Below are 14,823 nucleotides of genomic sequence, written 5' to 3' on the forward strand. Positions count from 1 at the left end.
ATTTTCCTCTCTTCCAAGGCTGCTCAGTCAATAGATAGTGAAGTTGGAAATTAAACTTAGTTTTTTCTGATTCCAAATCTTTGGGTTTTATATGGCATTCTGCTTTGCTACTCTAAAAAAAAAAAAAAAAAAAAAGGGGGGGGGGGGCTTTGAAATATCCATGAGTTTTTCATTCTGTACATTTAGTCAAAGAAAAGATATTAATATAATTTGTATTTTATTTTTCCTTATATTAATTTTGCTAGAGGCCCAGAGCACAAAATTCATGCATGGGGAGGTGTCCCTCAGCTCAGCCTGCACCCTCTCCAATCTGGAACATCCCTTGCACAATCCAGGACTGCTGGCTCCTAACCTCTCACCTGCTTAACTGCCTGATTGCCCCTAACTGCTTCTGCCTGCCAGCCTGATCACCCCAACTGCCCTCCTCTGCAGGCCTGATTGCCCCCAGCTACCCTCCCCTGCCAGCCTGGTCTCCTCCAACTGCCCTCCCCTTCAGGTCTAGTCATTCCCAACTACCTTCCCCTGCCAGTCTGGTTGCTCCCAACTTGTGGTGGCCATCTTTTGATGACGTGAGGGCAGCCATCTTGTGGTGGTCATCTTGTGTCAACATTAAACGTGATGCTACCTTGGCTTCTATTATATAGGATTGTGGATAAAGCTTATTGCATAAACAAGCATTATCCTTGGCTCCAGGGGTATAAATTGTATGCAAAATTAAAAAAAAAATAAGACATGGGAATTTTAATAGATCATAGAATCTAGAAATAGAGGCAGACTTTAATCTAAGAACCATACAAATAAATATATTATTACAAGTTGTAATCAGTGTCCTAAAAGTAATTGCTCAAGCGTTGTAGTAGGAGGGCTTCTGAAGCAGTCGGGAGGACAGGAAGACTTTCCTGAGGAATCAGCATTTGTGGGGAGATTCATTAGGAGTTAATAAAATATTGTTACCCTCTAAACCTACTTTATACCAACATATTAACTGTTTTAAGTATTTTTAATATTAACATTTTTAAAAATAAAAGATCTATTTCTTAGAAAAAAATAAGAATAAACTAAGTGATGAAAAAAAATTGAGTTTTTTTTTAAAGTGACAGTAACTCAATCAAAATCATTTTAAGAACTTGTCTCACATACAGTTTCCATAAAATTATAGGTTAGGGATTGCTAGGGACTTGGGAGTAGAGTGAATGGGGTATGACTGCTAATGAATACACGGATTCTTTGTGGGGAAACAAATTCTAAAATGAGACCATGGAGTTGGTTATACGTCTTTGTATCTGCTTTTAGAAAAAACATGCATTTAAAAGCATGAACTATACGGTATGTGAATTATATCCCAATCTTGAAAATGAGGTACAAATGAGTGATTAGGTATTAGACATAATCGAAAAGATCAATACTATTGTTAGAATTTGTATATAGTAACATGGAAGAATTATTCAAGGAATACAGCTATTCCTAAGGATGTTTTTGTCATAGAATGACTCTTCCCCCCCACCCCCAAGAACACATCTCTGATGGAGAACAGAACTCACAATGTACCAGAGGATGAACAGAATGCATTCATAGGGTGGAGGGGGGTCACTGGGGGAAAAAGAAGGGATGTCGGTAATACTTTCAATGATAAAGATAAAAAGAGAGGAAGAGAAAGAGAATGCCTTCCTAGCCAGCAAAATCAAATGACTGTGTCTAGGAAGTCAGTGAGGTGACAGATGTAGAAGCTCATATCCTACTAAGTTGACTTAGTGGGTCATTAAAATGGTTTACACGCCACTGGTTACAACATTGAGATGGATTTATTTTCTTCAGTGTGAAACAAGAGTACGGAATTATAACACAAAATTAATTCACATATAATAAAGACTGATTTTTTGGCTTTTTATATTTAGGTGAACAGATGAAGCAATAGAAAACTCAGGCACATAAATAAATGTATACCTCTCAAAATAAGGCAGAGGAAAATGAAGAGCAAAATAAAAAAGTTACTTAGAGTAATGATTTCTACTTAAACTAGTATTTATCACCATTATGATACTATAGCCTTATTGGAGGCTTATGATGTAAGGCAGGTAAACAAAATGAAGTATGTATGCTTACATAGGAGACATGAAGAAGAGAATCAAATGAATAGATGAATGGTGAGGTTATTTTTTACTAAGATCAAGATTTTGAACAAAGAGAGAAAAAAAAGCAATAGTAATTTTAATCTTAAAGTCAATACTGACAGCAATGGCTGTCTAGCTGTCTGCATTACAAATTCACATCACAGAGATTAAGGTTATGAAAGTCCTTCTTTAGAAATAAAGGAAAGACCCCATGGGAGATTTAGCTTTCAAACACATTCTACACCGGGATTTATGATTTGTGACATTCAATCTGGGCATAAGTATTGTACTAGACCTGGGCCAGCACTTTTGTAAGGTACAGCAGTTCTTTCAAACTGAAGGAGTCACAGGCCACATCTAGTAAATTATTGATTTAATATATCATATTGCTCTTTTGTGACCTGTAAGAATTCATCACTTTTAAAAGTACCAAACGTGCTTTCTGAGGAAAAAAATTAAACATTATATAATAAGTTTCATTATAGGGTATATTTGGTAATAAATTATACATTGCACAAGTGAGAAGACAGATTGAAATTGCAAGTAGCTTGAGGCTATAAAATCTCTAAGATTCAAGTAGTACCTCTTCCCTATAAATGGTCTGGGATTCTTCTGAGTCACTCAGTGGGAAGACGACTCCTTCACCTCCAGCTTCTGCTTTTCCTCCTGCTTCTCACCATCCTCATCCTCATCTTCCTCCGTCACCCCACACACATGACCAAGCCGGAGTGGGAAGTATTTTCATTGGCTGATTAGAAGCCTTAAAACTCAGTTGCAGTCTCATCCTCTGATTTCCCTGGAAACACCACATCTGTCTATTCCACCACAGCTCATAGTTCAGGAGAGAAGGAAGCATGCACAGTATAGTTACAGCATGGGCACATTTTACTTATTACACATCAAACAATGAATTTCAGCCAAAAATTTTTAAAAAGTGGACAGAGAAAGAGAAAAGGGAAAGAATAACACATAACTAGACTGTGTGGCTGGCTTCGCTTGCTCAATGAGGGAATACTCCAGAGTGAAGAAATGTTAGCATGGGTTTGCTACTGTGAAGTGATAGACATGAGTTCGCTGGTTGTTGTTTCCTCAGTGGAACTCAGTGACCATGTGGTTCACCTACTGTAAAAGTCTTATCTTTGGAGACATTTCTAATGTTTAAATGTTACGGAAGACCAAAGAAATACCAACATTGCTTCCTAGAGAAAGGGAGGGACCCTGTTTATTAACACTAGTGGATTCTGGGAATAATTTCCAAATCAGAGTGAAGAAACATGCTGAGGGCTTCACTTTTTATAGCCTTCTGGGGTCTTTGTCTTGCAGATATGATTCCGCCCCCTTTCTTGTGCTTACAGGAAGGCCCCCAGGCCATATCAACATAATCTGCCCTAGCACCAGCATAATAACCTTCCCCCCAGGGCAGTGCATCGTTCACAGTTCCATGGTCTCTCCATCTAGGTAACAAGTTCTGCAAGACCAGTTTCCTCCTCATAAAGATACACAATCTTTCACATAATAGTAGTGATTTTAATCACATAAAGAAAAAAAATAGGTTTATCAGTATATGGACTTACCAAGAGAGGGTTTGTCTCAATTCTGCCTTGGATGTAAGTGAGTTTCAGGGGTCATTTCAACCAAATGAAATGTTTGTTTTATGTGCTGACTATGAACACCATTTTATAGGAGCCTGGTCTTGCGAGCATAGTTCATTTAATCATCCAACTGACATTTATGAAGACCTACTATTCATCAAAACTGTTCTAGGAAGAGAAGAGTTGCTAAGACTTGTGTGTTAGAAAACTAACTAGCAGTGGTAAGAACTTGTGGAAGTGAGGTGAGCTGGTTATCCATTGGAAGAGTTCTTGTGGGAATTGGGAGTCTGGATAGTGGTAGCTACCTTATCAGACAGGCTGATAAGCTACATAGGGTGCAAGCTACAGATCAATAATGTATTGGACCCCAAAAGTCAGGGAGAGCTTATCAAGAACAATGGCACTTTATAATAGGCTAATTTTTGCATTTTAAATCTTTAAAATACTTTGACTCTAAAAATAAACACTTTGGTTTTATATGTGTACATAGCACATAGTCCTATAGTGCTGCAAAATAATAATTGATTCCGGTCAATGATATCAATGTTAGAATTGTTGCCAAAGTGATAGCACGTTTTAGAATCATCAGCCTGGCATTTTGCAAAGTGTGTCCTGGGGAACATTGGTCCTGTGAGACGTTTCACTGGAACGTCTCCGTGATCAAACAAAGTTGTAAGAAAGAGCATGATGTTCCCCAAACTTTACTAAAGTCTCAATATATAGGAAAGAACCTTGTTTCTTTTATCCATGTATTCTCCCAAACTTAGTTAACCATAGGACCATTTCTCCCCATAATTCAGGTGCTCTACAAAAATGCTATTAAAATGCAGATTTAAGGTACTCTTAGCATAGGTTATCATCAGGAACAGGCAAATCCTTACAGTTAATGCATTCTAATAATAAAGGCTGTCTGGAGAAGCAATAGGCCCACATGTGTAAATCAGATAGCAAAAATAAGGGTAGAATTAAAAGCCCTGGCTTCCTTTTATCTTCTACTGATTGTTAGAGCCAGAAAGATAAAGGCTGTCCTTTTCTCTACTTGCCAACAAGATTAAATTAAAACAGGAAGAGAGAATGTGAAAAGCATTTAGGAACCAATATTAGAAGAATTAGTAAAGTTAGCTTGGCTTAGTTATTATTCCATTTAGATTTTAATAAGTATAAAACAGATTACAATAAAACTATCGCAATCCATAGTTCATTTTCCCCTTTTTATGATATTGATAAGCTGCAAAAAATATTTTCAGTCATTACAATATTCAGCACAATTCAGTATGAATTAGGACATGCTGTAATCATTGACCAGATGAAACAGAAAATTATTGCTACCAGTACAAATAACAGAATCTAACATAATATTAGTCACCATAAGGATGTGGCTATATGCAACCTCATATATATTCACCAGTGGTTTAAAATGAAAACCTTTATTTTTTATATTTATAAATTCTATTGTCAACATAAGCTAAATACCCTAATTATGCAAAATAAAATATACGGAACAAATTGAGCTGTCAGATGCACATTAATGTGGAATGACAGAATATTCATGACTAAGTCACAAAGCTAAACTTCAATTAGAAGCTCTCATTGCTATGCATACTTTCCAAATTTAAGAATAAGAGTTTTGTCACATACATGCTAAGTATTGTAATTTTGGATCATCTTCACTCAGAAAGAAAGTTTAACATAAAACATGCTTACTTATCCTTGAATGATTATCTGAGAGCAGTATTGAATAAAGTTATCAGTGCTGAAATAAGAACACACCTGACTAATTTCAAACAATAATGAGTGATGAGAGTGATGCACCTTTGCTTATTATCATCACTGTCAATTTGTTGTTATTCTGGGGAGTTCTAATTTTAGTATCTTTAAGTCTAACTAGCTATAACCATTTTATGGAATATAAAAAGAAAAACAGACCTAATTCATCAGCCACCATCTCAGTACACCATAGTGTGTGTGTGTGTGTGTGTGTGTGTGTATGTGTTTGTGTGTGTGTGGTGTTTAAATATGTTGCTATATTTTAAACTTTGGTCAGGAATCAACAAAAATGTTTCACTTTTTCAAACATTCATGACTCTTCTCAAGCCACATGACACACCCCTTCCAGTTCTTGTGATTCAGAAAGTCCGACATTACCTCTGATAAATTGCCAGCATAAACCCAAACCCTTGTCTCTTCCAGCCCTTTCTCAGGTACAGAGGCATGTCCCTGATGCCTCTTATAACCAATCACTCCCCTTTTGTTGTTAATCTCATCTTTTCCAAGCCTCCAGGTCAGCGCCCTTACCTTCCTGCTGTGAAAACCCCTTCACTATTAAACAAAACCACATCACAGAAACTCATTGAGCTCTGCATCTGCCCCCGCTACTCCCAACATTCTCCTTCCCTTTATGGCTAGGATTCTGATTACTTTTGCATTTCTTTATGCACCACTTGTTCTTCATCCAACTACAGCCTAGCTCCCTCCTCTCGACTCTATTTTAAGGGTTGGCAAAATTTTTCTGTTAAAAGGCCAAATGGCATTTGGGGCTTTGCTGGCCACATGTCTGTTGCATGTTCTTAGTTTCTGTTTTGTTTATAACTCTTTAAAAATGTTCAAGCCTCTCTTGGCTTGGGCTGGGTTTGGTTTTGCCGGCTATAACTGATACAAAGCTTCCCTGGTTGAAACTACTGTATGAATAATGCCAGAAACTCCATAGATGGTGTTTGCGGGGAATCCTGCACAAGTTCAAAGCCGACTAAGAGGTAGGCTGAAAGAAATCAGCCGTCAGTTTTAATATTGTAAAGGTGAGGGTCAGTAACATGGAGCTTTTTATGCACTTACAGGTGCAGTAAGAAAGGCCACTCCCTCGCTTAGACTGTAGAGGAGGAAACCTATGCTCTGCAGGCAGGTGGCTCCCTCTGGCAGTAAGTTTCTGTCCTGAGCTCACCAATCAGGAGGCTCATTCCACCTCCCCAGGGGGTGCGGTGGGGCCAGCAGGCAGGCAGCTCCAGGCAAAATCCCTCCTCAAGGAAACCATGGGCCTAAAGAACCTCTCTGTCCTCTGATACTCCAGATGGACTTTCTACTTAGACTCCTTTTTTTTTTTTTTTTTTTGAATAGAAACTCTCTTCTCTCTTGGCTCCCAAGAAACTGATTTCTCTGAAGCCACCTCTGTCTGATCCTACCGGAGCATGCTGCTGATCTCCTTTTTGGCCATCTTTTCTTATTCTACATACTTTTTTTCTGGGTGATTTCATTTACTTAAAGAGTACCAGCGTATCTTCTTTGTGCCTTTTATTCCTAAATCTCTATTAGTAGCTCAGTCTCTCTCTGATGCATTCACATTTCTTATAAACAACAAAACAATCACCTACAAATTTCCTAGACACAGTGATTTCACCCTCAGCTTTTTAGGAACATAGCTCACTGAGGGCTGAGGTAGCAAAACGTCTGCCTCTGACACCATCAGTGTCTCCTCACATTTAAATGTAAATCATATAAACAGGTAAAGGTTGGTGAGAGAATTTTCTCCAGATGAGTGAGTAAATGCACAATCATCCTTGTACCATGTATAGAAGTAATTTGGTGACAGCATAATCAGGGTTGATTTTTTCAGTAGATTTTCAAAGTGAAACAGTTTCTCCCTTGCATATGTAATTTCTTATCATTATAAAGAAGATGATTATCGTTTTATCATAAAAGACAGTAGGCCCTCCATTACTTCTAGAGATAGCATCATTACTATATATATATATATATATATATATATATATATATATATATATGCCAAGCGATCAGAACAACGAAACAACCAGAACAACCCATCGCTATAACATGCACTGCTCAGGCCAACTGGCCTGATTGGGTCCCCCATCATCCCCCCGCCCCAACCTCCCATGGCCCCTCCCCCTGGCCGGCCCCACGCCTGATCAGCTCCCCGACCTTCCTGCCAGTCTGGCCTATCGGCCCCTGTTGGGGAGGGCTGGCCAAAACCCATCCATTTACGAATCTGTGCACCGGGCCTCTAGTATTATTATATTACTTTATTACTGAGAAGAATAAAATCTCTTTGTTTAAAATCTTTTGTGCACAATTTTTTTTTAAATACTTGACAATGGGAGATCTTATTAATATATGGAGAAACATGATATGCCTTAAATCTAGAAGCCACATTTTTATATTAAGAAAATGCTCCTAATATTGGTACCAAACAGGGGACCTGGCCCTAAACAGTAGGGTGTGGGTTCTTGACTTTCTGTAGAAAGGATTTTACAACAGGAGTCCAGGTGACTGTGTGGGTACATTTATTAAAGCTGGGGACAGTGAAACAAAGAGGGGCTCAGCATAGAAGATGCAACAGGGGTGACCTGGGTTGGGCTGCTTTGGCTCACAGGGAAGTCAGAGAAAAGGGGGCCTTGGAGACAGGTTTGGGAGGTTAGCCCAGGAAGGACATGCTGCCACTGCCCATTGCTCCCCTGGTTGCCAGACTCATGGGGTCCCTTAGAGTTGAAGAGATGCGTGCCTGTGAGGAAAGAAGTTGGGGAAGAAAAGGGGGAAGGGAATGGCATGGGCTGCTCCACAGAGGGACATCTCACTCTGGGTCCTTTGTCTTTTGGGTTTTCTCTCTCTCTTGCAGGCAGGAATCTTAAGAGAGGTCTCAGGGGGAGAGTTTCAGCAGAATCGTCATCAGTTTTCCAGGTGTGCTCTTTCAGAGTTCTGGTCTCTACTGATGGATCAGTGCCAGGGCAGGGGTCATTAGTCATCGCAGCTGGTCCTGGCACTGCCCACCTGGTTATGCTACTTTGCTGGGCTATAGATGTTATCTCTAGGAAGGTGACGTTCTGTATCTGGCTGTACATTGCTCGGCCAGTTTTTCAATTATCTCTCTGTTTCCCTGTTTTACTTATGTTGGCTTATTGGCCTGTCTCAATATGATTTTTAATTGATTTTTCCAAAAATAATGTGCTATCATTTTTATTTTCTAGCACCATGTGGAAGTCGTTCAACGGGTTCAGAAGGCACTGTCCTATCGCCAAACTACCCAAAAAATTACAGTGTGGGACATAATTGTGTTTATTCTATAGCAGTTCCCAAGGAATTTGGTAAGTCAGATTCATCTCATCATGTAGCATTTCATTACAGACATCTTTATTTTCCACTACATGTTATTCAAAAATGTTAGTTTTTTTTAATGAAAATATGTACTATTCATAAAGTACTTTACTTTGCAATCCTTCTAGAAAACTTTATAATAATAAAATTTGAGGTCATTTTATTCCATTTGAATTTACAGTCAAATACACAGGTGAACAACAATATAAAAATGAAAACAGGATTGTTTTTAATTTTTAAAAATAAGTACATCCAGTAACTTTGCAAGTGCCTTCATATTTGAATGACATAAAATGGGAAATTACCAGAGCATAAAGCAGCCTGCTCTGTAAAATATGCAGTCAAATATAGAAGTATTATAATAATGACAAAAGTATATAAATAGTTAAATAAGTTTTATGCTATATTGACACATTTCCAGAAAGAAATATTTTTTTTTTTGAAGACTTTGTTCCTGGGGCAGCAACGAATAAAGAAAGACAGCAAAGGACATTTCAGCTCATCTTGTCAACCTGACAATCTGTTCTGCATTGGCACTGAGGAGACAGCGTGTCCTTTGCTGCCTTTACATCTCCCTGATCACAAGCCTTAGAGTCACTTACCTGGCTTCTAAAGGGTTTGGATCTGAGACCCGGCTGGATCTAACCCAGGTTAAGCTCTGTTTATGGATGGATGGGCAAAGGAAATTTAGTGAGCAGTAGTATAATGTGGGAGAGGGGCTGAAAGTTCAGACTTGTAGAATTTAGATTTACAGCATCGTGTTATATGGTAAAAGGATTTGCTATAGCTGTCATGGATGTGTGGGGCCTGGGTGACTATTTTAGCAGAAGGACATGGATGTTGTCGTATCAAGGTTTTTGGATCATATCTTAATGTTTCTGCGAATATATAAAATAAGCTGATGCTTCCAGTCCAATTTCTTATGATCAGATAAGACCTATATATCCTCCTTTTCTCTCTTCTGAAACAAGTCCAAGGTTTTTAACTTACATGAGAGAACATTGTCATCAGAAATGAAGTACTAACCCTTTTATTTCAACCTTGAACTATTGTAGAATGATGATGCCAGCCTTAGCAAGGTGTCTATTTCTGTACTCTACAAAACATTTCTTCTTCCTAGCATTTTGACCATTTGAGTCAGAGTTGACCTCTTTGTGAAGAGAACAATAGTTTAGAAAGAAATACATCATCTACTTAATTGTGTTTATTTTTTGCCTTTTGAGCCTAAGAAGGGTTATAGTTATAGTTTCCAGCTGCCAAAATTGTTACATGGTTGTGGACATGATCTTGGCAATGGTGGTCCCAGAGACTTCATGGTTATCTGAGTCCTCTTGAAAAGCCCTCTTTTTGTTTTATTATATTCTGTTCTTAGGATACCATGTGGTCACAGAACGAGAAAGAGAATAAACAGTTATTTTCTTCCCTGTCAGGTAGATATGCTGATCACCTAGTGATGTTTTATAGTAGCCTACGTATGTTCAAAAAGAGACAAAATAGTGATTAAAATCATATGTAATAAAAGCCCAATGATCAAACAGAGGAATGACCAAAATGACTGGTCTACCAGTCGCTATGATATGCACTGACCACCACGGGGCAGACACTCAACACAGGAGCTGCCCCCTGGTGGTCAGTGCACTCCCACAGTGGGAACAACCACTCAAAAGGTGGGTCCACAACCACTCAGTTGACTGAGATGAGTGGCACTCCCACAGTGGGTTGATCCCTGCAGGCCACACCCCTCTCCCCCCAGTGCATGAATCCTGTGCACAGGGCCTCTAGTAAAAGTATATTAACAGATTTTAAAAATTGTGCAACCAATCAGTGTTTTTTAAAACTTTTTTTAAAACAAAATTTGGATTATTTGTGGATTAAAATCAAATATACTTTGACTTATCATCAGTAAGGGAGCTGATTTTATTTTTATAAATGTGTCATCATTTTTTTTTTCATTTCAAAGTACATATAAAGTTAAAGAGACTAGGATTCTAATTTAAGCTATCACATTTTAGCTTTCTGTGTTTGGAAAATCATATAGTAATCTCTTTGAGACCCAGTTTCTTTATTTGCAAAATAAGGATCATTACGCCTGCAGAGCAGAGTTGTCGTGAGAAATAAATGAGGTTGTATATACAGAGTATGTTTCACATAGTTCATGCTCAATACCTTTAGGTTTCAGAATGCCAGTTTCAGAGTAAGATTTCTGCGTTCAGAGCCCATCCCAGTTAGCTTTTTTCACCGGACAAGTCAATCATCAGCCTGAGCCTTACTTTTTAAATCTACGAATGAGAGATGGTAAATGTCTACCTCATAGTCTTATAATTAAGTAATTTATATACATGACTGGCATAATAACACATAGCAAGTCCTATACACATGTGTGCACCTACACACACACTTTTCTTTATGTTCACATTCATAGACTCCTTCCCCCAAAAAAGATGAAATAAAATGGATTGCCAGACTAGGGTCTTAAGAATAGCATGGCTAAAAATAAAACATTTATATTGTGTAATGAAAGCACAAAAACAAATATCTTGTGTTTCACATCTCCAATAGATCACCAGTTACCTAATGATTTCCTAACATTTGGGAGCAGACCAGCAGAATTAAATAAGTACTGATCATTGACCTCTTCCTAGCTTTACCTCTGCCTACTTACTGTGAGATGATCAAGCAATAGTCACTAGGTCTGCACAAATAAAATTCCTGTTTGCTTCTGCTTCCTCTCAGCCTCACTCTGCCATAATTTCATTCTGTTGCCACATTAGGCTTTATTTTATGATTTTTAAAATATAATTCGATAATATATCACTTCTTACTATTATCTCTTTTCTTGTCATTTATCCCAAATTATAACCATGTCTTCTTTTATAGCTTTTATATGTTGAATATATATATATATATACTCTTAGAATTTTAGTCTGTAAATTTATTTAGCATAATATCTGTCAAATACATCAGTTTATTCATTGGGATTACCTTTTTTATATGGATTAAGGTTCAAAGTTTTCTATAAGAAGAAAATCACATATAGTCATTACCCTTGAAATACCTTAAATATCCCATTAGGATCATCTACATGACATCGCACAAGCCATATTGTCTTCTGAGTAATTTTAACAGGACATTTTCCCTCCAGTGTCAGGACAGGTAACAGTTTCTTCAGATAAAACCAGATGAGCTATTTTGGTTTCTTACACAGGTCATGTGGCACCACATTATTTCCATTATTTTTGCCTGGTGTAGAAATGAATTCATATAAGTTAAATGTACATATATGTGACTCTACTGGTTGATTAAATGAATACTATTTGATCTACCAGTCCATTCCTATCTTTCAGGTTATCTCAATAAATGAATTGTCAATTATAATACCTTCATAAGCATCATTGGATTGCATTTGAATTTCAGATATTAGGTTCACTTGGGGAATATTTATTCTGCTGGATTCCAGTGGTGCTATATACTTAGAAAAAATAATTATTCTAGGTCAGTTGAATAGCATTTATTAGAATTTCACTTTATTCTATACAATTAAACTATTTTAATTGGATTTGTAGATTAAAAATACCCTACTTTATAAATAAAACATGTTTTAATGTTTCTTCATCTTTCAAATTTCAATAACAGTTGCTTTCCCTTTTGGTTTGGTTGCTTAAGTTTTGTGCATTATTTTAAGTGGCAAACACATTGAGGACAGATTTTATTTTATTTTTAGTTTGGTTTACATAAAGTGCTTTCGAATGTAAGAGAGCTGTTGATATTTTTAGAGTTGAAATAGTTTTATTAATATGCACTCACACTTAGAGTGTAACAGCCAACATCAAATTGCAGGGAGGGGGGAATTAGTAAAATCAGTGAATAAACATTGTGAATATCTATTTTAACAAACTTGGCTGGGGAAAAAAAAAAGGCTAGGATGGCAGCCAAAGTGGGATATAAATCAAAGGCTAGTGTTTGTTTTTGTCTGTTTTCTTCTGCAATAGAAGATAATGGAGCTTTTGTTTTAGGTAAAGACTCAGTGCAGAGGTCAACATTGAATGGACCAATTGGCAAAGCAAGATGCATGAGCAATTGAAGGATGAAGGATTTAACAAATAGAAAGCTCTTTAAAACTGTAATAATTTCAGAAGAAATTATTCGTATTTAGTAACATAATACCTGAATTAGTTTCACATGGTCTGTTACCTTTTGAAATTATCATCGCTTCCCATTCGCTCATCCCTGTCTCCCCTTAATCACCCTCTCCTACATTCTAGGGATTATCTGTAAAAGCATGTGCATTTGTGTTCTGGGACAGTCATAACAGAATTCTATAAAGTTGGTGGCTTCACAGAACAGAAATGTACTATCTCACAGCTCTGGACCTCTGAACCAAGTCATCATTATGTCCGCATGCCCTCTGCGGGCCTTAGGGAAGAACTTTCCCGGTCTTTTCCCAGCTTCTAGTGACTCCCAGGAATCTGTACTATTGGCTAGTTTACAGATGCATTATTCTAATACCCGCCTTTGTCTTTGCAAGACCTTTCTCCCTGTGTGTCTCCTCTGTTTCTGTCTGTTTCTCTGACCCTCTCTTCCAGTAATACCAGTTTCTGAATTTAGGGCCCACCTATACCCAGTATCATCTCATTTTAATGTTTAATTCCATCTCCAAAGACCCTGCTTCCAAATACAATAAAAATTTTGAGGTTTTGAGTAGAAGATAATTGGAGTGAGGGGACGCTATTCAACCCACAACATAGAATAAACTGCATTGCTGCAGCTTTATATAGAAAAATCTTAACATGGATGACTCTATGGAAAGTATGTACTTTAGTATCAAATATCAGCTGTTTAGAGTGCAAACTGACATTCAGATTTCTTAGAGAATTCCAACGTATGAATCACCTTGAAGAGATTTAGGATAATCTGTGGTGACTTAATTTTGCGTTTAACCTCCCAGATCAGTGGTCTCCATGCCAACCATTCAGACCTCATGGACCACCAGTGGTCCATGGGCCACCGGTTGGCAACCGCTGTCCCAGATGATTTTACCTCCTAACAGACTCACAGGAATGCATGTTTGTTAAGCTACAAAGCTTACTCTTTCCCAAGAATTTTGGAAGTGTGTATAAAAACTTTTCAAGTTTTTCTTCTTTTTTTTTGAAATTTTATTTATTGGGGAGAAGTTGATTAACAAAATTATATGGGTTTCAGGCAAAACAATTCTGTAATACATCATCTGTGCACTGTACTGTGTGTTTACCACCCCAAGTCAATATGCTCTTTTTCATCTCTCTTGTTATTAGTGTGGGATCTTCATTGCATAGGTTTCAAATGTATGAATACCCCAATAATACAAAGTTATTGTCAGTCTAGTCCAGTTGTCAGCAAACTCATTGGTCAACAGAGCTAAATATGAACAGTACAACAATTAAAATTTTTTTTGAGAGCCAAATGTTTTAAACGAACTTCTTCTAACACCACTTCTTCAAAATAGACTCGCCCAGGCCATAGTATTTTGTGGAAGAGCCACACTCAAGGGGCCAAAGAGCCGCATGTGGCTCGCAAGCCACAGTTTGCCGACCATGGGTCTAGTCTGCTCTGTACAATGAATTACTCTATACAGTGGGCACATAAAGTTATGAAAACCTTCTGTGTATTGCTGTGTGAGAGGCTTTTTCTTAATTTTTAATAGCTATCTTATCTTGAACTTCTCTCCTACTTCCACATATTTTATGTGTGTTTGTTAGTTGCAGCCATTATCTTTCTTACTTCCCATTACAGTATTTTTTTTTCTTTCAAAACATCTTTCTCTATGCCATTTGACTATAACATAGAATTATAGTTTGTTTTTGTTTTGTTTTTATTTCAAACATTACCATAATATTATATTAAAACATAGATAATAACTACATAACTATCTCAATAAGAATGAATCTTTCGTTTGTGAAATTTTGAAGAAGGGGAAAAATTTGCATTAGTTTTGCTGCCATACTTCACACTACAAAAGTTATGGCCACACTGGCTGATAA

At 37.4% G+C, this 14,823-nt stretch overlaps 1 protein-coding gene across 2 annotated transcripts in view; it reads left to right on the plus strand.

The window, feature by feature from the left end:
* CSMD3 (CUB and Sushi multiple domains 3) overlaps positions 1-14,823 on the plus strand; it is a 771,720-nt gene that overhangs the window by 580,511 nt on the left and 176,386 nt on the right. For both annotated transcript variants that reach the window (XM_084864313.1, XM_084864314.1), the window contains one exon: positions 8,680-8,796. In XM_084864313.1, coding sequence (XP_084720439.1) covers positions 8,680-8,796 — 117 coding nt within the window. The remainder of the gene's footprint in view (positions 1-8,679; positions 8,797-14,823) is intronic.

The sequence above is a fragment of the Pipistrellus hanaki genome (assembly GCF_964339955.1).
Source record: "Pipistrellus hanaki genome assembly, chromosome: 17".
Classification (NCBI taxonomy): domain Eukaryota; kingdom Metazoa; phylum Chordata; class Mammalia; order Chiroptera; family Vespertilionidae; genus Pipistrellus; species Pipistrellus hanaki.